This window comes from Glycine soja, chromosome 15 (genome assembly GCF_004193775.1).
Source record: "Glycine soja cultivar W05 chromosome 15, ASM419377v2, whole genome shotgun sequence".
Classification (NCBI taxonomy): Eukaryota; Viridiplantae; Streptophyta; class Magnoliopsida; order Fabales; family Fabaceae; genus Glycine; species Glycine soja.
This window is the reverse complement of record NC_041016.1, coordinates 5,975,603-6,000,611: the sequence shown is the minus strand read 5'-3', so window position 1 is coordinate 6,000,611 and position 25,009 is coordinate 5,975,603. Positions and strand designations below refer to the sequence as shown.

Sequence of the window (25,009 nt, the reverse complement as noted above, 5' to 3'; positions counted from 1 at the left end):
GTTAGAACCATAAATGATTCCTAGAAACGGGAGGCAGGTTTCAGGTCCGAGGTGGTTCAGACTAAACGAAGTTTACTTGCCAACTCAAGAAGTCTATGTGCAGTTTGGACCCACAAAGTTCAATGAGCAGTGTGCTAATTTGACTCCAGAGATTACAAAATTTGATCACTTTCCCTGGCCGGCTGTTGGTCTTAATATCAGTAAAATATTATCTTGGTCATGGACAAACTTTCTGCGTGTTTGGTTACGTTATAATAGAGGCTACCACTGATAACTTCTGCATTGGATCTACGTGTTTAAAGTGATTTTGTTTAAAAATATCGACTATATAATTATATGCTAACAAACATTTAATTTATCTTAAGAGGACGTTTGGTTGGGAGAAGATTTTTATATGCAAGAATCATGAATCCTGAAAATATTGATTAATGGAAATCATGATTTTTTAGAAATATATAAAATATGTTTGATTGATCTTAATTTATTTCTTGAAAATTAAAAATTCATTGAAATATATCACTAAAATTTTTCATTCATTCAAAAAAGTTAGATTCTTATCTTTCTCCTTGGAAATATTTTTACGGAAAAGTGAGTTAAAATTAATTTCATAAATCATTTATTAATTACATATCAAATATGAGAATCATAGTTTTTCAACCTAGAATTTCTGAGAAAGTAAAAACTTCTCTCAATGAAGGGAATATTGAATATTTTACTCACATGAAATAATAATCTTCTCTCAATGAGTAAAATACACATATACTCTCCTTATTATTCACTATCTCACTATCTTCTTAATACTCCATTCATGTGCGTATTGTATTTTTTTCTTATTCTCATATATTTTGTTCCTAGGCCAATTTTGATTTAGTGTCAATTTCAGGTATGTTTTTTTTTTCTTTCCCTCCAATCCTCCTCTTTTAATAGACAATTTCAACGTTTAAATAATAGTGTATTTATTGTTCTTATTATCCAATGTTGATCTTATAAGTAGTAAAATATTTCTAATGCTCCTCTTCTAATAGACAATTTCAACGGTTTGAATAATATAGTATGTATTGCTCTTATTCAATATTTGATCTTATAATTGAGAGAAAATATTTCATGGTTTATGTTATATTTAATTTTTTTTGCATACTTATGTTAATTAACAAATATTTAAATTTGTTGGAGTAACAAAGTGTTTGGGAGACTCTAAATTTATTAGAATCTCATTTTGTCAATTACATCCGTGAAGTGTACTACAAAAATATTTTAATAATTATTATATATACTCTTAGAAAAAAAAGTCAGCCAAACACATATTTTAATTATTCCAAAACATGTAAAATTATTTCAACCATTTTTAATAATTAACTAAACATATTTTTTAAATATATACCTGCGACTAAAATAATTACCGTAAAACAAACGCGGCCTAGTATTTAATATTGGCTTGATAGCCCCGTAGAACACGTCTTTATCTAAATTATTATTACGGTTATACCCTTCTGGTTTGATGGTGCATTATTGCACACCATACACACAGTTAATTCCTTCTCATTCTCTATACAGTGTATACCTTGTTGTAAATCAGTCTCATACGATCTTTTCAGCTCGTGCATCGCATGGAGATATATTATAAAAATAAATATTAATAAACATAATTAAAATTATAATAAAATAATGTATTAAAAAACATTAATTTCTTGAACTGAATTGATGTATATGGATCAAAAGTAAAAAAAAAAACATTGTTACACACTAAATTTCTTATCTTGAAATTTCGCAAAGTTTCTGATTTAGAATTGTTGATCAGAAAGGTTGAGGGTGAAGAAAGAGAGGAGTGAAAAGCAAGTATTGGGATGGACTACTATGGGATTTTGGAGGTTGACAGGAATGCCTCAGATGAAGAGTTGAAGAGAGCCTACAGAAAGCTTGCAATGAAATGGCACCCTGATAAGAACCGAACCAATAAGAAAGAGGCTGAGATTCAATTCAAACAGATATCTGAATCCTACGAGGTAACATCATGGTCCTTGATTTGTTGTGTCGGTGTGCTCAAGATGTTAGATACTATGCTTAATTTTGGTCATTATTACTTTGCCATGGTCGGTGTACTCAAGATGCTGATCCTTCCTTTCAGTTCATGGATAAGCCTCTGGACCTTGGTTTTAGCCTCTCCCTTTGGTAGTTAAGCCTCAGTCATGGTTTGACTTCATCTTGAGGAAGCTATTGGGAGGATTGTAATCTATAGAGCCCCAATTTCAGTTCATTTCATTTTATGATAATCTTGCCAATATGATTATTGCTTGATTTAGATGGTTGATTGATAATTCAAGTGGTATTTTTCATATTATTATGCATCCTCTAGCTTGCCGGGGCTATTACCGTAGTTTGTGATCGATGTTTGATTAGATAAATTATAATTTATTAGTTAGAATAGTTTGCCGAGCCGTTTAGTTGATTGCCACTCAGATACACTGGCTTGTTCTACATAATTCACATGATTGCTTGGTTACAAACTGCGTGTTTGTTCACATACTAAGTTGTGGTATCCTTATTTTTGTTTCAATTTCTCTCCCTATGTCTGTTTTTTTTGTGGGGCTGTGTGAACTTCGAAATGAATATAGAATGTGACTTGGAATATATTGGTTTGGTTTCATGTAGGTTCTTAGTGATCCCCAGAAGAGAGCAATTTTTGATCGGTATGGAGAAGGTGGCCTTAAAGGTGGAATGCCAACACCGGATGAAGGTGTGGCTTCATTCTTCCGAACTGGGGATGGTCCAACAGCATTTAGGTTCAATCCCAGAAACGCAAACAACATTTTTGCAGAAGTGTTTGGGTGTTCAAGCCCATTTGGAGGAATGGGAATGGGGTTTGGCTGCGGTGGCAGAGGCAGAGGCATGGGCATGGGGGGTGGGTCGTGGGTGTCAAGGTCCTTTGGTGGAATGTTTGGCAATGACATGTTTAGAGAAGGCAGACCAATGAATCAAGTTCCGCGCCGCAAGGCACCTCCCATTGAAAATACATTGCTTTGCAGCCTTGAGGAGCTCTACAAGGGGAGTACCAGAAAGATGAAAATCTCAAGGGAAATTACACATGCAAGTGGGTAAGTGCTCTTGGCCTGGTATTTCAATTTACAACAATTTGTACTTAAACCTTCTTATAACCAAATATCGTGAACAGAATGAGTTCTTTTGTTGGATTCGTTAGAACTAAAATTTTGTTATGTTTCCGTCTTATTTATCTAAGCCAAAAAAATTGATTGCTACTTTAGATAGTTGTTGGTTAGATGTCCGATTTGTTGGATTTCCTTCTTATATATTATTGTTGCATGGATAATCAGTTGAAACTACAAATTTTAGCAATCTGCTCATTTTCTCCTCCTCCTACCCTCCCCTTTTTCTTTGGGTCAATGAGTTTTCATGGTTGGATAAGGATTGGTGTACAGACTCATCTGATCCAATCTTTATATGGTCACTGCATTTGTGCCATTGCTCATTTTTGGCTCAGGAGTTGCTACTGATTGAACATTAATTAGGTGAGATCTAGGAATGAAAATAGGCTAAATGAGGTCAGGCCTTGCCAAGCTTGGCTCAACCTGCTTTATAATCTCCCGACCCAAGTCTGGCCAGTTAGCATTTTTTAGCTTTGGTTTGGCCTGACTTATTAGTCTGTATAAACTTTAAAGGCCTATTTCATAGTAAGTTTTAAATAGGTTGATCAGTCTATCCTAAACAGATTAATTGGCTTACAAGTTAATAGACTATACTAAACAAGTCAATAATCAGCTTACTAGTTAGCAAACATACGAAAACAGATTGCATTTTATAGCCATTGCAACCAGCTCAAGTCTGAAACAAAATGCTTTAGTTGATAAAATAATGATATAATATTACATGTTAAATATTAAAACGATATAATATTACATGTTAAATATCAAAATGATATTATTTACAAATAAGTCAGTTCGTTAAGCCCAACAGGTTTTCTTAAAAGTTCACAACTTGACCTGCTTAACCAGTGTGGGTGGTCAGTGTTTTTAACTTTTAATTTATCACTCAACTGTGCAAAATGTGCATACTTGACTCCCTCGGCTACCTTTCTTCTGGTTATTGCGTTTACACTTTACACTTTACATAGATGACTTTTCTAGGCTGTTTGAGCTTTGCAAATTTTTCCCCATGAAAAGGAGCAAAAGTTCATTCTTTCACATGTTATGTTTGCCTATATAAGCACATCCACGTACATTGATATAATTTCTCTCCTCTACATTTATGTTTGCAGGAGAATTTTTCTGGTGGAGGAAATATTAAACATTGAAATCCATCCGGGCTGGAAAAAGGGAACCAAAATCACTTTCCCGGAGAAAGGAAATGAGCAGCCAAATGTCATTGCTGCAGATCTTGTGTTTATTATTGATGAGAAACCTCACAGTGTATTTACAAGAGATGGTAATGATTTGGTTGTGATACAAAAGATATCACTTACAGAAGCTGAAGCTCTAACTGGCTACACCATTCAACTTACAACTCTAGATGGCAGGGGTCTGAACATCGTCGTAAAGAATGTGACTAATCCAGATTATGAAGAAGTGATCACCGGGGAAGGCATGCCAATTTCCAAAGATCCTACAAAGAAGGGTAACCTTAGAATCAAATTCAACATCGAAATCCCTGACATAGTTGGTGCCTGAGTGGAAAGCCAGAGAATTAAGAAGTTTCTGGCACCATAAGAGTGACAAGCGTTGCAGAGTGTATCTAGTGTATAATAAAATACTCTTAGGTTTTGTCCCCATTCTTCGCTTCATTTTTCTACTTTTTTTAGATGGATGTGACTTGCATAGTTTGTGTTATGCGTTAACAATATCATTGGCGCAAATAACATCCGACATATTAGATTGAGGTATAAAAAAAAAATTAAATTACGGGTGACAGAGTACTTCAATTGTGTGGTATTAGTGTGCGTTACTTAGTTAAATTCTTAACAACTAATTCCTCTGTTAAGCACCTCTTAAAATGGTTGATATATTTGAGGATTGATTTTTAATTGCTTCACATTTCAGAGCGAATCATCATTTATCAGTTCCAAATAGTCCAACCAATAAGGTATAATAAAAAATTATTAATTAATGAGTATCTATTACAAGGAGAGGTTAAAAAAATACAAAAACAAAATGAGGTTGGCTAAAAATACAAGGCTCCATTTTGCATGGATAATATACACTAAATCTACTCAACCACAAACTCTTCAAGCCATGACATGACTTGGAGCTCAGGTGTTTGTAAAGCTGCAATATCAAAAATGGAATGCAGTCTTCAGGTGCAAATCCCTTCATTGACCAATTAAAATGGATGAATCAGAAGAATATTCAGACAAAGCCGAGTCTGAGCCTTCAACATTTACTACCCTATTTGGGATCCCATCTGAACCCTCACTCATAACATCTGCTTCTGAATCCTCCTCTTCATTCTCCTCAATGCCATTGTCATTATCATCTTCATCACTCATTCCAACCAAACCCCTACTCCATCTGTTGGGGGGAAGACCATTAAAACCTGCCTCCTAGTTTCCTTGATCATATTCCACAGCTTGAGCATTGTCGTCATCAGACTCCACCTCTTCAGCACTGTTATATTGTCAGCAGCAACCCCAATGACTGGCCGTCGTATGGCCAAGCAACAAATCTTCAACAGCTCTCTTTCCCACTCTCCGCTTCCTTACTGTTCGGCGACCTCGCCCAGCACCTTGTCCTTGTGTTCCTCGTGCCTGCCCTTCATTCGTCCATCGGCCACGTTTATTGCCACTTCGTACAATTTTCTTATGAACAGATTTATCTTTAGTGAATTCATCATGGACAAATTCTTCTGGTTCAACCTCCCTATTAGATTTCATGTGAGTATATCTTGATGGAAGCTTCTGCAAAAAGCAAGTTAGATGCATTAATGTTACATAAAAATATCATGAAAATTTTCCAGATAAAAGACCCAGACGCTCAAAATATGACAAAAGGAACACAAGTTTAAGGGGAACTTAGCACCCAATCTGCTTCTAGTCTATTAGACACAACAGCTCAGCCTCAGCTTTTTTCAGTTTAAAATGAAAAGTTGCAGCGCAGCTTATGCGTAGCAAACCTTTCATGATAACATCAAATCCTGTTACTTAAGACTAAAAACACTCTACTATAAAAGGAAAAATGAGACTCACTATGTATTCTCTTGCTTCTTTCTCCTCACAAGGCTCGACCAAGTCTTTTAAGCTTTACATAGCTGATAGATGAATCAATCTCCAAAAGCCTGAGAGACAAAGCTGCAGTCGTTAGTGGAACCCATGGAAGCACAGCAACAGATTCAGGATCAGTTAAAACCTGCACAGAACGTTCTGACATACTGCTTGATCCCAACAATTTATCTGTTGTAGAGAAGTTCGATGACAGAAAATCTCTCCGTAGTGATCTCTCAAATAGGGTCAATATCTGCAAAATGGGTTGTTTAATTCATACATGTCTGAGTAGGCACATGATGCACGGATATAGAAGCTAGAACTTTAAGAGTTGAAAGGGCACGAAACCTGCAAAAGTTCCTCAACAGAAGATGATTTGCTCAACTTTATGCCCCAGTGCTTCCTAACATCATCGGTCCAATTTGTTTCAGATGCTTCAGATAGAACAGATACCTGTAAATCAAAATGTGAATACAATATACTCCTCAATAGTCAAACTAACGGGAAAAAAAAAAAAAGAAAGAGGGCACGAAATAACAGTTTAAAATTTACTAGAAAACAATGTTCAAGGTGAAAGCAGAGTTGCCATTAACTCACCTCCATACAAGCCAACAGAACCTTCAGCAATCTTGTCCGCAAGGGAAGAGAATATTCCAAAATACAATTATCTTTGGATAACTTGTCTCGACATTGAAATGCATGTTTCAAAAAATTAAATCCATTATTTGAGGGAAAAGTCCGGTGGCAGGAATTGTTGGTAAATATTTGTGTTTTAATTTAAAATTTATAAATATATATTAATTCTATTTTATAAAATAAAATATTTATTTTAGATTTTCTTAAGATTTTGTTTTAATGAGTCAACTAGTTTGTTATGTTTGTTGTGACAACTGTAGGTTGGTTTTCCAACGGTCATATTTTGTTGTTGCAAAATGCCTATATATTCTTTTTCCTCCTTTCTAAAAAGAGGACAGAACTACAGTCTCATCTTTTCCTCCCAAAATTTTTTATTTCTTTTTTTATAAAATAATTTATTTCTTAAGAGTAAGAACATTGGTGTTCATAAGATTCGGGGATCCTTTCGCTGCACACGATCGGAACCAACGGGTTGTCGTATCTTGGGAGAGGAGCGCAATCAAATTTTCCTACCAGTGCAGTGGGGCGTTTTCTCTCTAAGGATAGCGTTTACGCGCTTCAACCCAGGCTATATCTTTCTTCCCTTAATTTTTTTTTCTTGTGTTTATTGTATGTTATAATGCATTACTTATGTGTTGTCAATTAAATTTATTTTACTACTGTTATTTTGTTATTTAATTCAAGACTGTGCATTTTCTTCGTATTTATTTTCTTTCATTTTTATTTTATTTTCCAACAGGAATTGCAATGGGAGTCTTCAAAAAAGCAAAGATTGAGACATGTATCACAAATGTCCATCTGAGGTTTGCATCTCTTTATCCCACATTTCATTGCACATAAAACGGATGAATTATAGCATTCTTTCCAATACCACTTCTGAAAATCTTGACACCTTCTCAGTGCAACTTTCTTCTCACTATCAGTTTTCCCAAGCTATTTTCAACCGCTATTTAAGCTCGTTATTTTCAATCGACCTTGGTCAAGATTATTTTCGATCGATCTTAGTTAGGGTATTTTGGACCTATCTCAACTAAGGCAATTTGGATTGACATCAGCCCATATATTTTTAGACCAACATCAACCAAAACTATAATCATATTTAAAGTGAATTTGAATTTGAATATGAAATTAGACCATTTAAATGAATTTCAAGTGGATTGGATTAGATTAGATTGATTTTATATATTTGGATTTCTTTTTACAGCCCCCTCATGGATGGTACTTCTAGAACCGTCAGATTCAGCATTGTGGTCAGGGATAAAATTAAAACATGTCTCATTAGCTTCAATTTTAATAGAAACTTCACCTTTGCTTCCATTTAAAAATTTTAATTTAATCCATTGTGTCTTTAAAGTGATTTAAAATGGTTATTTCAAAACAATAATCATATTTAATTTTGGAATACGATTTTCAATCTTTTTTTACTGATTACACAACAAAAATGTGTTTTGATTGTATATGTATTTGAAATGCACAATAAAAATACACTTTAAGTATGTATGTACAACAAAAATGTATTTCTGGTGTGTTAGGGAGTGCACCCTCCACACATTTCCTTTAGGGGTATTTTCAGGAAAAAAAAGTAACAAACAAAATTTGGGTGGAAATAGCAGCCCCCTAACAGGGCCGGTTTATGAGTTGCCCAAAAGTTAAGAAATATAGCCCACGCGTGGTGGCAGTCCATTACAAGCGGTTGAGACAACTTTTCTGCGGGAACAGCAAGAATAGAAAACGAAGCAAAAAAAATAATTAAATAAATAGAGCAGTGGCAGGTTCGTAGTGATGCATGGTCTAAGTTTTGTAGCCTCGTTCGCCACTCTCTTCATGACAATGATGCAAGTAACGATAACGATGTTGCACTCCCAAAAAACAAGGTAACATGCTATCCTTATTGAGTTTTCGGAGATCTTGCTATATTTCCGTTTAAAATATTTGAAACACAGATTTTTATTTATTTATTGTCTAAATTTTACTTTTGAATGGTTTCATTTCAATTCAATCTTAGTTAACACTGTTCGCGGATGTGAGACTCGATGGTTCATATGCATCCTATTGCAGAAGACCTATTCGACGAAATGCGTAAGAGTAAAACAAACTCCGATATTGCAGCCAGCTACCTTGTGAGGACATAGCGTTGGAAGTTTCATAAACGTATACCATTTTTAAGTATTTATTATCATATAAATTGGAGTTGGTATTGTTCTGTATCTTTGAAACCACTTGTGTTGCTGCTTCCTTTACTAGGCTAACGTATAAATTAAAAGGTTGGTGAGGGTTTCTTTTAAATTTTGATAAAAATTATTTCAATTTCTTTTAAAAAAATTAATTTAAATATATTTAAAACTAAATTAAACAAAATTAAATTCTTGTCTGTTAATTATAGTTTTTTATAATATATTTTACTAATCATATTGTTTAAACAATTGAAAAATCTAATTAAACTTTTAATAATTAAAAAAAATCAATTAAACTTTAAACTATATTTAAGAGACGAAACGCATAATTAATTTTATTTATTTTCGGGTACAAGGGGCTAAAGCCCCAAACCTCCAAAGAACAAAGATCCAAACTTGAGTGGAGATGTCAGGCAGAGGGCGGGGACGGGGGGGACGGGGAGGATGGGGATGGGGACGAGGAGGTGGATTTAATACATTTGCCTCTCAAGTTCCATTTGATCTTTTTCCTGAGGTACCTATCTTCATCCCTCAAATTCTCCATTCTCTGTTTCATTTCCAAATCACACTCTAATAAGTTTCATCGCTTGTTGCAGGCTGTTACTTTGCCTGATGTTAACCTTGATGATATTCATGATGATACCAAAAAGTTGCTTCGTTGGGATAGTCACCTTCAAAATTATTGGGAAGCCTCTCCTTATTTTCTCGAGGACAAAACCTCCAAGAGTAACCATTCTCTCATTATCTTTTTATTTATTTATTATTTCGCTGTCTTTTAAACCTTCATTACAAGATTTGTTTTGTCATCAGAGAGGCAAAGTATGCACATAGCTAAATTCTCTGACAGGAAGAAGAACGATTTCACTCGTGACTCTCTCTCACAAGTTTTAATGTTCAATGATTTCCCTCAGGAGTTAGTTCAAGGTATTAATAATGGAACGGCCTGTCAAGGCAGTGGTTATGTTTTTTAGTTATGCATTTTGTGGTTCCCATTGACAAATGATTTAAACTTAAATTGGTGTTTTCAGGTGCATCTAAGCGTGCGTCGAGAAGAAAAAAGTTTCGATGGAACCCAGAGTCAGGTTTAATCATTTCATATGACCTTTCTCCTTTTATGTGGTATTAGCTTTGGTTAAATTTCTATTGTGAGTACGTTTTGAGTTTAGCACAAAATAAGCTTAATCTTCCTAAATAACTTCCCCTCTTTTGAAAGAAATTTATGAAATTCTCATTACTTAAAAATTGCATAATATGCTGTTTTATTGAGCAGTATATGTGCATATGGATGCAACATTCCATTCTAGATTGTAATATTTTTGTATAAATGCTTGATAGCTTCAGATGCTGAAACTATTTTTTATTTGATTGTTGAACTTGGTATTTTATCCATGTCTACAAAGTGGATCATTGTATACTTATAATAATGATGATCGGCCTTAGATTTGTCTTTAGACTGATTAATTAAGATGCTTTTGTGACAGAGATGAAGAAACTTGATTTCTTTGAACAACAAGAGAAAACAAACCAGGTAGAGCACCTATGTTTGAAACTCCTTCCTTTATGTGTGTGTGATAACAAGACACTAACACTTCCATTCATTTCATTATGGAACATATTTATTAAATACAATTCAATTTGATTTAAATTACTAAGTTCAATATTTATTGTTACTATATGGGGATAGGGTTTTAAGTTGTGGCAGATGTCCTGGTTGCAATGAAGGTAGATGTTATCTGCAATTGCTGCCACATGCAGTTGTGGCCACCACAACATAGATGGGACTTTCTGTACACTTTAAGGTTCTTTGTGGCACATAGAATGGAAATTGAAGCTACAATTTTTAATTTCAGGCTTAGTATATCTTTTAAAATTAGAATTTTAATTCCTAATAACATTTTAAAGGAACTGAGCTATAACTAGCTGAAGATATTCTCAATTCTTAATCTAGATCCTAAGATTTGTAATTGAAAGAAGCCAAAATTAATAAGAGGCGGTCTCTAACCCACACATATAGTAAGGTGGAATAAGTTACTGCAACCTCAGATTGATACTTCAACAACCTCCTCTGCTGCTTTCATCATCACCACTATTTATTGCCACTGTCATTGTGAACACTACCACAACCTTTGCCACTCCACTGATGCCATTATTGTTTTCACCACCAGTGCTAATCCCGTTAGTATTGCCTCCACCACCGTTGCCGTCAATTTTATTATCACTACATCCAGTATCATTGCATTGTTACTACCACCATCACCATAACTACCATTGCAGCAACTCTCCATTAGCAAACTTCAAGGAATGTTGAGCACTAGATCATTAGTTTTGGGAGTAAGATTGCATTTGGTATTTTGGTCCAAATGAATATTGTATTTCTTTTTCAGATTCTAGTGTTGGGCAATCTTTACTTTTCCAATGAAATTCTATTTTGATGATTCTTTCACATGCAGGGCAAAGAGGAAAATGATGAAAATGAAAAGAAAGATGGAGAAGATGGAGACGAGGATGAAAATGCACAAGAGGAGGATGAAGAAGATATTAGTGATGATGATTATAATCAGGTTCCACTATAACCTCTACTTTAATGTGTTAATTTTGCCATTCTAGGACTCGAGATGGTTCTTTCTCATTCTCATCTTTATGATGTAGTAATAATACATTTTATTCTCAAAAACTTATCCTGCAAAATTTTCAAATTGAAGTTAAAGAAGCTATAAACTAAACCTTCCAGCTCTATGGTTTACTGTGTCTAAATTAAAACCATTTTATTGAAATATGTCAAGGGTTGAGCATGACCTTTAAAATTTTAAATTTTAAAAGAGATATACTGAAAACACCTTTAATTTTTAAGTTGATAATGGAGGCAAGTTTCTTATAGCATCTTGATCTTTCCCCCTTCTTTATAGGAGAAATTAAGTGTCTCTCGTTAACATATATAACCTTGGCAAATTGGGCTTTGTGATTGTTCAAGATCCTGCAGACCCAACTGATGATTCATTAGCTATCCACAATTGTACTGCCCCTTCTGACCCGAAACCAAAATATAAAATTGAAAAAGATAAAAAGAGTAGGTTTGGAGAAGAAAATAGAATTAGTCTATCTTTTGTTTTGTTAGGTTTCTTTGAAATTTTAAGTGGATTCCATATCAAACTTGGCACTTAGATGACGAAAATTGTGATGTTTGGTTTATCTTGTTCTTGCTCTGAGATTTGTTAGGTTTCTTTTAAATTGCAAAAGTGAATTCTATATTAAACGTGGCATTTGCTTAATTGTTGCATACACATATTGCACTTTCTTCCTTTGACAACAGGTGGTGGTATGAACTTTTTTCAGCATTCAATGAAATTGTTAGTAAAATTGGATTTTTTTTGAAGTTGCTTAATTTGACCTGGTGTTAGTAGTTTGAACTTTGAAGAGTTATTTTACCGTTTTCCCTTTCTTGTTACGGTTGTATGTTTTGTTTTATTTTATGAAGCATACTGTTGCTAAGCTTTGTTTTTTCGTTTCCCTATTTAAATAAAAAAAACTAAAAATTTAAGTGCCTAACTCAATTAAAATCTTGCAGAATATAGATTTTGATGACGATGAAGATGATTATAATGATGTAGATGACGGGGATGGTATTGTCACTTTACTTTTCCAATGCATTTCTCATTTTTCATTCACTTCAATCATCTTAATCCAAATTCAACAACTGTGGCAAGTTTGTTCAACTTATCAATTCTTCTGCTCAACTACTATTTTTCCTTTATCGCAGATGAACCTACCTATTAGATATCAGTATGGAGAATGTTCTTCTGCTCATCCCGTGACAGCTATACAAGCATGGACTGTTGCTCCTTTAATTTTACAGTTTGGAAGTTAAAATTGTTCGTTAGCCTTATTTGGCTTTTACTTTGTCACTATTTTAACTTGTTCAATTACTAACCGATGTTTTCCTTCTTGTAAATGTTTAGATTAAAGAAGTATACCGCTTGACGAGAAAGAAAATATGGTTATAGAAAACTTGAAAGAAATATCTTTTTTAGTGATGTGTTATTTTTCAATCCATTAGACGAATTGGGAAGGGAATAACCAATTGGAACACGTAATTTTAATCCTGTTCTAGTAGTTTGCTGTGAACAAAATCAACGTCACATTTTGCATATTATGCAGTCAACCCATTTTCAGAATCATATAGCTATTACGTCCAAAGTTTAACTATCAACACATCCTACCACAATTTTAAGTATACCATCAAAATCAACCGTTTTTCAAAATGTCATACCATTGCCTCTCCCAACTCTAAACATATTACACGCAAACTACACAAACGAAAGCCACCTAAAATAAAAGAGGAGACAGAGAAGAATGAGAGCAAATTGGAAGACTATACACAACAAGATACAGTTCAATACGGCAGAAGTTTCTTAATTCCGGCTTGCTGCTCTGACGTCAACTTTGCTGGGAATTTGATGTTGAATTTGATCCTAAGATTACCTCTCTTCGAAGGGTCTTTTGGAATTGGCATACCTTCTCTGGGGACCACCTCTTCATAGGTTGGATGAATAACATTGTTTATGGGAATTTTGAGAACCCTGCCATTAAGTGTTGTAAGATGGACAATGTGGCCCGTTAGAGCTTCCTCAAGTGACACCTTTTGTGTCACAACCAAATCATTACCATCTCTGGTAAACACAGGGTGGGGTTTCTCGTCAATAACAAACACAAGATCCGAAGCAATAACATTTGGCTGCTCATTTCCTTTTTCAGGGAATGTGATCTTTGTCCCCTTTTTCCACCCGGGTTTAATGTCAATGGTCAAGATTTCTTCCACCGGCAAAGTTTTCCTGCAAACAAGAAAAGAAATCCAAAACATAGTAGCATATGTTAGTAAAAACTATTTGTAATGTATTAAAACAATCGACCTGACTAGAGATGGGTCAATTATTTCATTTCTATGTCAACTTCTTAATATACAATAGCCATAGCCATGAATTATATGAATGTATTTGATATATATACCAACTTAGTCATTTAGGTACATCTTTTGTGAGTGCATGGATCAATGTAATAGTTCTAACTAAATATTTATGAGGTGTTTTTGGGTTTAGAGCAACAAGTCATGAACGTATTAAAACTTTAACCGAATCCACCAGCATAATTCATGAAATTGAGCTTATAGTATATAATATTGAAATGGCAAGCAAGGCAAACAAAGAAGAGGACTTAATTACCCGCTTGCATCAGCAATTTCCCTAGAGATCTTCATTTTTTTCGTAGTGCCCTTATAGAGTTCCTCAAGGGTGCAAGGCAATGTCTTTTCGATGGGATGTGCCTTGCGTGGACCTTGCTGACTCATGGTCCTTCCTTCTCCAAATGAACTAAATATATCATCACCAAAAATTCCACCGAAGGAACCACCCCTCATGCCATTGCCGCCGCCGCCACCACCACCACCAAACGGGCTCGAGAACCCGAAAAACTCAGCAAAAATGTCATCTGCGTTTCTTGGATTGAACCTGAACGTTGTTGGGCCATCTCCAGTTTGGAAGAATGTATGGCCACCGGCATCTGGAGGTGGCACTTGCCCTTTAAGCCCTTCTTCTCCGTATTCATCATAGATTGCTCTCTTCTGGGGATCACTCAGAACCTGCACTAAACCAATACACTAACTTAGATTCTATATTAGAGAAAGCGATCATGCAATAAAAGGTGTCAAATATAGTTTTAGTACAAGACAATGTTAGCTTCCAATCCTTCAAAAATAAATCAATGTCTTTTTAATTTCTCTTGTATGAAATTGTGTTATATATATAAATGAGAGACTAAAAATTTACAATTTTTTTCTTATGAAAGGAAAAAAGGACCTCAAATAGGGTGAAAGAAGGAATATATAACCGACCTCATAAGCTTCGGATATCTGCTTGAACTTAGTCTCAGCCTCTTTCTTATTGGTTGGATTCTTATCGGGGTGCCATTTCATTGCAAGCTTTCTGTAAGCTTTCTTCAACTCTTCATCGGTGGCATGCTTGTCAACCTGCAAAATCTTATAGTAATCTACTCCCATACTCCTTCACTATGGAATGGGATTTTGGGGATGGCCTAGGTTCAAGCTTCTGAACTCCTTTTGGTGGATTAGATTATAGGTAATGGTTGGAATATTTGATCAAACTTTAATACTACACTGAATATAGTAATTATTAGTATAGAGAATGAGAACGAAAAAGATTTGTCTAGAAGGACGCCAACAAGACCAGATAAGTGTAGAACCTTCGGTAAGTGATTCCATGATACATGCATTTTTGGACAAACTTTATAATCAGGTGCCACCTGTATTTTAATGAACTTACACGTAGTTCCTTACTTAAGCGATTTAGTAAAGCAATATATTTACCAGAGTAAGTACACGAATTTACTCCTTAAAATAATCAGCATGATTTAGTGCTTTTGAGGTTAAGTCATTTCCATTCAAACAAGGTTAAATTATTAAGGGTTAAAAGTGTTCATAAAACTTAGTTTATAATCAGTACAAATTTTTTATTGGGTAACTTGTTTGAATTTAAATTTCACCTGACTATTGAACTAAAAAAACGAAAGAAAAAAACCTCCAAGAACAAAATAGCATGTGAGATAAGATTTCAATTTTATTTATTAACATAGCATATAAATTTTAATATTATTTATAACTAAGTCGTAAAATGAAAAGGTATAAATTAAAATTGAAGTCTATTTTATAATATATAACATTTGGACAAATTACACCAGAATGATGAGGAGATTATATATATAGGTATACACTTTGATGATAACTTAAATGAATTAGTTGATATAAATGCTTATATATCAAATTAAATAATGAATATAAATTTAATATTATGTTAAAAAAATATTATTAATTAAATTAATAAGTCCTATTATTAATAAATAATACATAAATATTAAAAAAGTGTAAATTTTAAAATAATACGTGACAAGGGATTGGGTTAAAATTAAAACAATCTAAAATATTACTCAAACTCGTTTTTTTTTTTGTACATAACGGAAAAGCAAAAAAATTAAATAGCTAACAAAGAATATTTTCCTACAATTGAAATTAATTTCTTCATAAAATTAAAATTAACCGATGCATAAGTTAAAGAATTTTATATATGAGTTTAAAGTTGTTATTTCATTTCTAAGCCACTAAAGAGATGTTGTGAGAATTCAATTATAGTGTTTATGAATAAGAATAACAAATGAGGTTGGCAAAGCAAGGACATCAACATTACATATCAAGCCATAAGGGTGTCAATTAAGATAGATAAAGGATCAAAATTTTATTTTAGTCTAATATATAGTAACAGATCCATAAATGTTTTTTAGCGGCAACAATAAATAGTTTATACAAAAGAAAAAAAATATTTAAATGTAATTTTAATCTTTCTATTTTAAAATAAAAATACTAATCTTCATAGTATTTAAAATTTATAATTTTGATCATCCTAATTTAAAATATAGACATTTAACCTCCAATTTTAGAAATTTAGTCAAATTAAAAGTGTTGACTATTAAGATATTAAAGTTAATTTTAATTATGATATGAATTAAATAAATAATCTCGTGTTACCTTACTAAATTTAGGTCTCATCATATTAATTTCTTATCAATTAATATTTTGAAAGGACATAAATTTTAAATTTTATAAAAGTGAAAACTAAATGTCTCTATTTAAAATAGAGGGATTAAAACTATAATTTTTTTCAAAAAATATGAAGGCTAAATGTTTATATTTTTAAGTAAAGAGACCAAATTTATGAATTTTAAAAATAGAGGAATGAAGATTGCATTTAAACCAAAGAAATATCACAAGTTTTTATAAAATACATAATATCATGATAAATAAAATCCAAAATACTTAAGTTTCTACAAAGTATAATTGTCATGTATGTATTTTTATAGTTTAAAAATGTTTTATGATTTTTTTTCATTTTCAATACTTTATAAAATAAAAAAAATAAAGTAATAAAAGTAGTATCAATTTATCCACTTTATTTTATTATACATATACAATTAGAAAAAATCTTATAGGAACAATTATCTCACAACTCAATACGTGAATCCACCATTGCTAATATATATATATATATATATATATATATATATATATATATATATATATATATATATATATATATATATATATATATATATATATGTGTGTGTGTGTGTGTGCCTTTACAAAATAGATGACATATTTTGTGCGTACTCATAAAATCATCTAAATTACAATAATTAATTAATTATTTAAAAAATTATATAAAAGTTTTCCGTGTAAAACTTCTTTATACTACAAACACGTTGCATAAAATTGAATTCATAATAAAAAATTTCAGCTAGTATGTTTATTTATATAAATATAGTTAAAGTTCCATGACGTGTGAGCAGTGGGAAGGCATGAGTGGCATATCACAAGGTTCTTGCTTCCTCTAATGGGAAAGGCAAAGTCCGGCCAAAGTATCATATGGGGTGTTTTTTTTTTTTATTTAACATTTGTGAGTAAGTTTCAAATTAATATCTTCACAGAGATTATTAGTAGTAACAAATGATGATTTTTGAATTGATAATTATAATATATGTTATAATTTTTATTTATATTTAATTAAAGTCGTAAAATATTTTATTTTTTTAATTTATGATTTTAAAGATATAGGAATTCTTTTTTTTTTAATTTATAACCTTAAAGTTGTACGATTTTTTTTATTTTAGGATTTTAAAGTCGTAAAATATTTTTTTTTATTTTTTTTATTGAAATCGTAAATGAATCTATGACTTCAATTTTTTTTATTCTTTTTCAAAATTTGTAAATAATTTTTTATTTAATTATTTAATAAATAAATGTATTTTTACTTTTTTATAGTTTTATTTAATATTATATATATATTTTTTATATGGTTTTATTTAATATTTTTTGTATGTTGCTGTATTTAATATGATTTTTTTATATTTTTATTATATGGTTTTACTAATATTTTCTTAATTTTTGGTATATCATTTTATTTAATATATTTTTATATTTTTTTAATAATGCTAATGATTATTATTTATTTTGTAAATTAAAAAAATAATATAAAAAACTTAAATTTAAATAAAAATATAAAAATGTACTACATATTTCTTTTAACAAACATATTAATGATAATGATTATGATGATGAGCATGATGTAGTATATATATATATATATATATATATATATATATATATATATATTTTAATAATTAGTTTAATTTTTTTTATCTTAATTCTCTCGTTTATTGGAAAAAAGAAACTCTGATTAATCCGGAGTTTATTCATAAAATAAGTAAAGTCTCACAAAAAATTATTTTCGTCTAAGATCCAACTTAGATAATATTCGAAAGATTCAATCTTTAACTTTAATATATAAATCATTTATATCGCATAACTTAATTAGAATAACTAGTTTGAATGATTAATGTAAATATAATTAATTAATACTTTATCCTGTCTGCAGTGGTACTAAGTACACTCGTCCGGTGTGACATTTCTGATTTAAGGATATGTGAGAAATTACTGAAGCTTCCTAGCAGTGAGGGAGTTATATATTCCATTATTCATAAACACTATAATTTTCTAATCTCCCTTTCTCTATCCTTTTTGGTTCCATAGTTTATCAGCGTCCTTCTTGATGATCTTCGGGCACTTCATTCATATGTATTTGGCGAATATAGTCAGTTCACTCATCTCACAGGATTTCGATCAGTTGAAGAGATGCTCTTCATTGACCAAAAAGTATCACCATCAGGTCTGCTTATATATATATATATATATATATATATATATATATAAAGTTTAGTTAATATTTTATAGATATTTCTAATTTGTGAAAGAAAATGGTTCTTTATTCGTTTATGAGAATGTGAAGTACATTCTCTGTACAAACTTGATATTTTATTTGAAGCTTTTTGATATCATATGGTTTCTCATACTATTCCAGCACTGTGCATTCTGAATTTCTAAATTTTGAACTTCTATTGTTTTGGGGGATAAAGTGAGGCCTGCTGAGTTTCTATTGTTTAGCATTTTAAGGCTTTCCACTTTCAAGAAATTCAATATCTAAGTAGCTGCAAAAATTTTAACATGTGTGTAGCTTCTAGGTTTTATCAAAGATCTGATGGAGAGAAATGGACTGACTGCATCTCTTGCAAATCTTCCTGGTATGCTTAAAACTTTCAGTTTACTTTATCGAGTATAAACCTTTTAGATTAATAAATTCTAGGATTTTAATAGTTCTTTATCACGTGTGCCATTCTTTGACCAAAGTTGCATGTTTTCAGGCTTCTGCTCTAATCACCTTTACATTAATGAGTGCATGGATGTTATATGCTCTCTTCATAATTACCAGGCAAGCAAGTTTTTTTTTTTTTAGACTGAACAGGAAATTGCCCCCGCGCGTAGTGCTTTCTACAGCTACAACTGCTGACAACTTTCTTCCTAACACTTACACTTCAAGAATGTTTCTCAGTGATGGTGGACTAGTTTTGATCTTAATTGTATCAGTGTATGCTAGCAAGTACCCGAGAATACTAAGCATTTCAAGTAACTTTTTTGCCTGTACATATCCATCTGGATAGTAAATCTAAAGAGATGGATTATCCGTGTTTCGAAATATATTTAGTAGAAAAACAATCTTGTCAAAACAACAAATGATGCAATATCTTTTTAGTTCCTCTGCTTCAATTTAGTCACGGAAATTATCTTAGTGCGCTAGTTGTTGTTCAAATAAGCATAAATTTTAAGGATTAAATTTCAAGTACTATTACCATGCCAGGCTTAATTAATTTTTTTATGATAATTTATCAAGTTTTTATTTTATTTTATAACGATGACAAAGAGAATCAAACTTAAATATTCGTGTATCCCAACTCTTTATTATTAGGTTGACTCTAGTGAATTGATAATATGTCACGTTTAATTTATCACACAATTAATGAATGAAATTTAACATAAAAATAATTATTTCACTTTGGATAAATGAAGTATGATTTTTCTTCTGACCATAACTCATGTCATCATATTAATCTCATTAGAAAAACAGATATAAGTTATAAAATTTTGCTTATTACTTGTCTTGATAAACAACTATATTAAATGTTTTGAGAAATAATTTTGATGTCTATAGCAGGTTAAACAGAATTACTTGCGAGTAAGGATACCAACATGAATCAACAAAAATATATTCAATTTTTTTTAAGTATGAAGTGTGACACTCTCTATCTCATACATATATGTACTAATAATAAAATAAAAATAAATTATAATTAATTAAAAGTTCTTAAAACACATTTAAATAAAATCTTTTTAAAAGGATAAAAGACTTACATTCACTTTTTTTTTCGTATCATAATAAAACTTATCCAAATAAATAACAAAATCATCTCAGCTCAAACAAGGTCGTTCAAGACTTCATGCAATTAATTGAGAAACCTATACCACAATGTCACATCTTATCAGAGAATTGTATTCCTGTATCTTCTAGCATGAGGTTCTCCATAGTCATTCACCTAATCATCTTCTCCCACGAACACAAAGTTCGAGATCATCATAAGATCCAAACACAAATAACACACGGGGAGTGAGTTATCACATTCCTAACTAATAGAGAGAAACGGGACAACTAGATATACATATCATATAAATGAGATACAACTTACTTAAACATAACTCACGTAATTTTACCACTTTGTCGCGTAACATCACGTCACAACACAACACGTCTCATTCATTTTCACATCATTCACATACTCAAAGATCAAAACACAATATCACTAAATCAATCTATATCAATAAATATACAAGCGTTATGCAACAGATACACTAAGACTCAAGCCTATATGTAATGTGGTACCATATAAGTGAAAAACCACCCTGGGGCGCTTAGAAGTACATAACAAGGCACACCATACAATGAGTATGTCAGGTCACTCTCACTAAGTAAAATCATAAGGTGACCGGTGAGGGTCACTCCGTTTTGTGAGAATGCTCTAATCATATGGGATTAACATAGGCTTAAAGGAGTACTTAAACCGGGTGTCTTTACCCCCAAGACCTAGACTCCGAAGAATCCGTTAAGACCTCATCCTCCTGATTCAGGTTCAACCCCTAAAACATTTTTTTACACACAGACACTGCTTGTGAATTATACAATACCCATGACCTCACACTCGTGTTTCAAACATGTTTAACAAATTGCGCTACAACTTAACATTGGTTCCTAACAAGGAAACCTACATTTTTCCTTTAACACTGCGTATAAACATTTTTCTCAAGGTAAACACTGATCGGATTATTGTATATAATTCACAGCTCACAACACAAGTATTTTCACATCAAGTGTTAACCACATACTTATTCACAACTAAATCTCATGTTCACAATTTCATGTGAATGTATGAATACATGAATTTTGATGATGTCAAAGAAGAATCAAACAAGGTCGCTTCAAAGAATAAGCATTTGCTTCAAGATTGATTCAAGAATGATTCAACAAACAAAGCCTTGTTTCAAGATTCACTAAAGATCAAGCCTTGCCTCAAAACAAAGGGTTTCAAAGTCATGCAAGGCTCTAGTAATCGATTACCAAGAAGTGTAATCGATTACCGGAAGGGAAGAATGAAAAAGAGCTATTGAAAAGGGTTTTAAATTTAAATTTTGAACATGTAATCAATTATTATATGTTTGTAATCGATTACAAGAAATGAAACTTTGAAAATTCAAATTCAAAAGTTATAACCCTTCAAATTATAACTGTGTAATTGATTACATAAACATTGTAATCGATTACCAATGGAGAGTTTTCAGAAAATCTGCCAACAATCACATCTTTTGATTGGATTTGTGAATGGTCATCAAAGGCCTATAAATAGGTGACTTGGGCACGAATTTTGAAGAAAGAGTTTTACTTGTTCAAAATGTCTTATCCTCTCAAAAGGAAATGAAAGAGATTACAAGAGAATTTCATTGTCAAATGCTCTCTCAAAAGAAACTCTTGAGCAAACACTTGCAAATCCATTAAGAGTTTCTCCATGGACTTCAATTGTAATATCCTTCTCTTCAAGAGAGAATTCTTCTTTCTTTCTTCTCATTCAAAGAGATTGATTAAGGGTTTGAGGGTCTCTTAAGTTGTAAGGATTCCTAAACACAAGGGATGGGTTGTCCCTGTGTGGTTCAGACTTTGTAAATGGATTTTTACAAAGGGAGTGGAAAATCTCAAGTGGGTTGCTTGAGTACTGGACGTAGGCACGGACTTTGCTGAACCAGTATAAAATTGTGTTTGCATTATCTCTTCCCTTATCTCATTTATTTTGTTGTAATCAATTTTGTCTTGCATGTTTAAAGAACATTATTAAATTGATTGTTATTTCTTCTGCATTATGAGCCTATCCCTCTTAAGTTATTGAGGTCGTTGGTCCAATATTTCACATCTCATAATGTCACAATCCACCATTACATGTTTACGTGTATCTCACAAATTAACATATATTCAACTTTGCACTTATACTCAATCTCAATAACAATATTATAATTTCAAAGAAACATGTTATCCCACAATTCATCACATATTTAATTTATCACTTATACACAATTTCAATCATAATTTCATGATCCCAATACAATTATTTATCACGTTAATCCTATAAAAAAAACACAAAAATTATACAAAAATATTTTTCAATCCACGGAGAGTAAAACCCTTCAAACAATTTCACATAATCATACAGGAAGAATTTTAATACAATATACATTCTAAAATAAACCCGAATTTGATCCTTTAAGGATTCCTACACATGTTCATTCTAACTTCAATTGTGATAAACTCATCCCTTATCTCTAAGCAGGCTCATGTGTGTTTCGGCAGCGATAGCGGAATCTCTAATGATTCCCTGACATTTCTCAAGCTTTTTCTCTAGTTACTCTAATAAGGTTTCCAAATGTTAGAGAGAAGAAGAAGATATTGAAGCCTTCATTCCACTGCTGCGTGCAATGAGTATTTATCCCTCCCCAGACATTAGTTTGTAAATCCCAATGGTAAAAATATGAGAAAATGAATTGCAAATTTGGTGTCCGAATTTCACAATGATCCAATGGTTAACGAGTCCGGGATCGTAGTTTTACTAGGACAGGTTTTAGGTCTTTACGGGAAAAGAGAAAGTTACGATACAAAGAGAATTTCTATCACCTTTGACATTTTTTCGCAATTTCTAACGGTGGGAATTGTTCAGAAATGAGTTCTAAATCTTATGCTCAAATTTTACAATGATGCAACGAGGAAGAGAAGAAAAAAGAAAATTGAGAGGAAGAGAAAGTACAGAGACTATCGTCAGTCTAAAAACTGACCTAACATGTCTCTATTTATAACTAGGTACTCTCAATCTATTATTTAGACTATTTTTTCTTTATTTTGTAAAAAAAATTATTTTATTTCTTATTAAATAAATAAATAAAATATTTCTTTTTTTTCTTCAAACTATTATTTTAATTAATAATATTATTTATTCTTATTTATTTAATTATAAAAAACTCTAACATTTTTTTTTTAAAATTACATTTATTTTTAAATAAATTATTTTTAATTTATTTACGAAAAATAAAATGTTAGATGCAAAATAATATTAGCTGTGTTGTTGAAGGTCGGGCACCATAACGGAACTAAACCCTTTATTTTTGCTTTATCCATGGGATAAAAAACACCTTATCTTGTGCCATGGAAGAAACAACGTGGGAACAGAGGCTGCAAGCTTTAAACCACATCGCCACCCAAATCCCCTGCTACCTCAACTGGGACTACCCTCCATTCCTCTGCCACAACAACCCTCAGCTCCTCAAACCGAAGGGCTTATGTTAGGAAGAGAATGGCTAGGAAACCTCGCAGAAATGTTAACCCTTTTTTACCAGTTCTAATACCCAATCTTTTGTTGTTGTCCTTTATGATTTGGAACCCGCCTAACTCTCAAGATTGACACACGCACCCTTTCATCTTTTATTTCTTTCTGTCACATCTTTTTTCTCTTGTCTTTCTTAATTATGTGTTGTTAGATTAGATCCTATGTAGGAACAAAACAAAATGTCTGACTAATAGTGTGAGCACATTTCACAAAAAAAAAAAAACTTGTAATAATTAATTAAGGTGATAAAGAGATAGACAAAGTTGTACAAATTATTTACAAGCAAATGACAACCAACACTTCATATTTGCCACAATGGAGCAACAAATACAAGCTCCAAGTGAAACCTTTTTTTGCCGTCATCAAGCGCTGGGATTAAGACGGAAAAAGTCAAAGTCTGTGAAATGGATCCTGTTTCTCTTGGACTAATTCATCAATCATCTTCTCTTAATGGAACGTGTTTCAGTTCATCAACTTCCACTCTTGTTTCTGTTTTTTATTTTCTTCTGGAAAGGCCATGAAAGTATTTTCTTGACCACATGTTGAAAATATAGCATCAGAACTTACTAATTTTTAGTTTATTGTTTTTTACACTTCGATTGAATTCTTATTTATTGACCATAACAAAATTCATTTTGTTAATTTTTACACTTTGATAGAATTATTAGTTGAAAATATACTGTTAGAACTTACTTTTTCTCTCTCATTATCCACCTCAATTAAAATACATTAAAAAAATGCTTTGAAATATATATCATCTTGTAAACAGATATTTCAAACAACTTTGCTCAATCAAACCAGTTTTGGGGTCTTTAGACTAGTACAGTAACAGAACTTTTAACACTTTTGCTTTATAAAATTAAAATCCATGAATGATTGTAGGAGCCCTTCTTCTTCCACCCTTGTGGGGGTAATCTAATAACCAAATAAAAAATAAATTTTGGGCAGAGGAAGGCACAGATCTCAGATCTGGACACAAATGCTACACGGGAACTTCTTTGTCATAAATTTCTCACTTTATTGTTCATTTCATTCCACTCTTTCTTTGCGTGCACCTGCTTATGATGGTTCT

At 32.0% G+C, this 25,009-nt stretch overlaps 4 protein-coding genes across 7 annotated transcripts; 2 read left to right on the top strand and 2 right to left on the bottom strand.

Moving 5' to 3' along the window:
* Window positions 1-1,706: 1,706 nt before the first annotated feature.
* Window positions 1,707-4,924, top strand: LOC114385748 (dnaJ protein homolog 1-like). Its single transcript, XM_028345805.1, has 3 exons — window positions 1,707-2,003; window positions 2,650-3,092; window positions 4,271-4,924. Exons 1-3 carry the CDS (start codon window positions 1,845-1,847, stop codon window positions 4,677-4,679), a joined length of 1,011 nt encoding a protein of 336 aa, XP_028201606.1. The 5' UTR covers window positions 1,707-1,844; the 3' UTR covers window positions 4,680-4,924.
* Window positions 4,925-5,087: 163 nt separating this feature from the next.
* On the bottom strand, window positions 5,088-6,919 carry LOC114387502 (homeobox-DDT domain protein RLT1-like). Of its 2 annotated transcripts, XR_003661332.1 has the most exons (5): window positions 6,803-6,919; window positions 6,554-6,658; window positions 6,351-6,458; window positions 6,191-6,279; window positions 5,088-5,902 (listed from the first exon to the last, which is right to left on the bottom strand). XR_003661332.1 is itself a non-coding variant. In XM_028347699.1 (4 exons), exons 1-3 carry the CDS (start codon window positions 6,806-6,808, stop codon window positions 6,216-6,218), a joined length of 354 nt encoding a protein of 117 aa, XP_028203500.1. In that variant the 5' UTR covers window positions 6,809-6,919; the 3' UTR covers window positions 5,088-5,902; window positions 6,191-6,215. The 2 variants fall into 2 exon arrangements, 1 of the variants encoding a protein (XP_028203500.1); XM_028347699.1 differs by having other exon boundaries at window positions 6,191-6,458.
* A 1,665-nt stretch (window positions 6,920-8,584) lies between these two features.
* Window positions 8,585-13,053, top strand: LOC114388642 (DNA-directed RNA polymerase III subunit rpc31-like). 3 transcript variants are annotated; one of them, XM_028349239.1, is made up of 10 exons: window positions 8,589-8,715; window positions 8,847-8,992; window positions 9,372-9,529; window positions 9,612-9,741; window positions 9,826-9,939; window positions 10,044-10,097; window positions 10,497-10,543; window positions 11,466-11,576; window positions 12,581-12,635; window positions 12,773-13,053. In XM_028349239.1, the coding sequence occupies exons 3-10, from the start codon at window positions 9,422-9,424 to the stop codon at window positions 12,787-12,789; spliced, it is 636 nt and encodes a 211-aa protein (XP_028205040.1). In that variant the 5' UTR covers window positions 8,589-8,715; window positions 8,847-8,992; window positions 9,372-9,421; the 3' UTR covers window positions 12,790-13,053. The 3 variants fall into 3 exon arrangements, with proteins under 3 accessions (XP_028205037.1, XP_028205039.1, XP_028205040.1); XM_028349236.1 differs by lacking the exons at window positions 11,466-11,576; window positions 12,581-12,635; window positions 12,773-13,053 and adding an exon at window positions 11,059-11,407 and having other exon boundaries at window positions 8,585-8,715; XM_028349238.1 differs by lacking the exons at window positions 11,466-11,576; window positions 12,581-12,635; window positions 12,773-13,053 and adding an exon at window positions 11,059-11,407 and having other exon boundaries at window positions 8,585-8,715; window positions 8,847-9,105.
* Window positions 13,054-13,178: 125 nt separating this feature from the next.
* Window positions 13,179-15,183, bottom strand: LOC114388641 (dnaJ protein homolog 1-like). Its single transcript, XM_028349235.1, has 3 exons — window positions 14,900-15,183; window positions 14,232-14,647; window positions 13,179-13,844 (listed from the first exon to the last, which is right to left on the bottom strand). The coding sequence occupies exons 1-3, from the start codon at window positions 15,062-15,064 to the stop codon at window positions 13,406-13,408; spliced, it is 1,020 nt and encodes a 339-aa protein (XP_028205036.1). The 5' UTR covers window positions 15,065-15,183; the 3' UTR covers window positions 13,179-13,405.
* Window positions 15,184-25,009: the final 9,826 nt, after the last annotated feature.

Bases quoted from the DNA above. Each gene is read 5' to 3' on its own strand.
- LOC114385748 (XM_028345805.1), top strand. From the start codon at position 1,845: ATGGACTACTATGGGATTTTGGAGGTTGACAGGAATGCCTCAGATGAA. The intron at 2,004-2,649 runs GTAACATCATGG...GGTTTCATGTAG, and splicing joins AGATATCTGAATCCTACGAG to GTTCTTAGTGATCCCCAGAA. The intron at 3,093-4,270 runs GTAAGTGCTCTT...TTATGTTTGCAG, and splicing joins GAAATTACACATGCAAGTGG to GAGAATTTTTCTGGTGGAGG.
- LOC114387502 (XM_028347699.1), bottom strand. The intron at 6,459-6,553 runs GTTTCGTGCCCT...CCCATTTTGCAG, and splicing joins CTGTTGAGGAACTTTTGCAG to ATATTGACCCTATTTGAGAG.
- LOC114388642 (XM_028349236.1), top strand. From the start codon at position 9,422: ATGTCAGGCAGAGGGCGGGGACGGGGGGGACGGGGAGGATGGGGATGG. The intron at 9,530-9,611 runs GTACCTATCTTC...CGCTTGTTGCAG, and splicing joins CATTTGATCTTTTTCCTGAG to GCTGTTACTTTGCCTGATGT. The intron at 10,098-10,496 runs GTTTAATCATTT...CTTTTGTGACAG, and splicing joins TCGATGGAACCCAGAGTCAG to AGATGAAGAAACTTGATTTC.
- LOC114388641 (XM_028349235.1), bottom strand. From the start codon at position 15,064: ATGGGAGTAGATTACTATAAGATTTTGCAGGTTGACAAGCATGCCACC. The intron at 14,648-14,899 runs GTCGGTTATATA...GGTTTAGTGCAG, and splicing joins AGATATCCGAAGCTTATGAG to GTTCTGAGTGATCCCCAGAA. The intron at 13,845-14,231 runs GTAATTAAGTCC...TCTTGTTTGCAG, and splicing joins GAAATTGCTGATGCAAGCGG to GAAAACTTTGCCGGTGGAAG.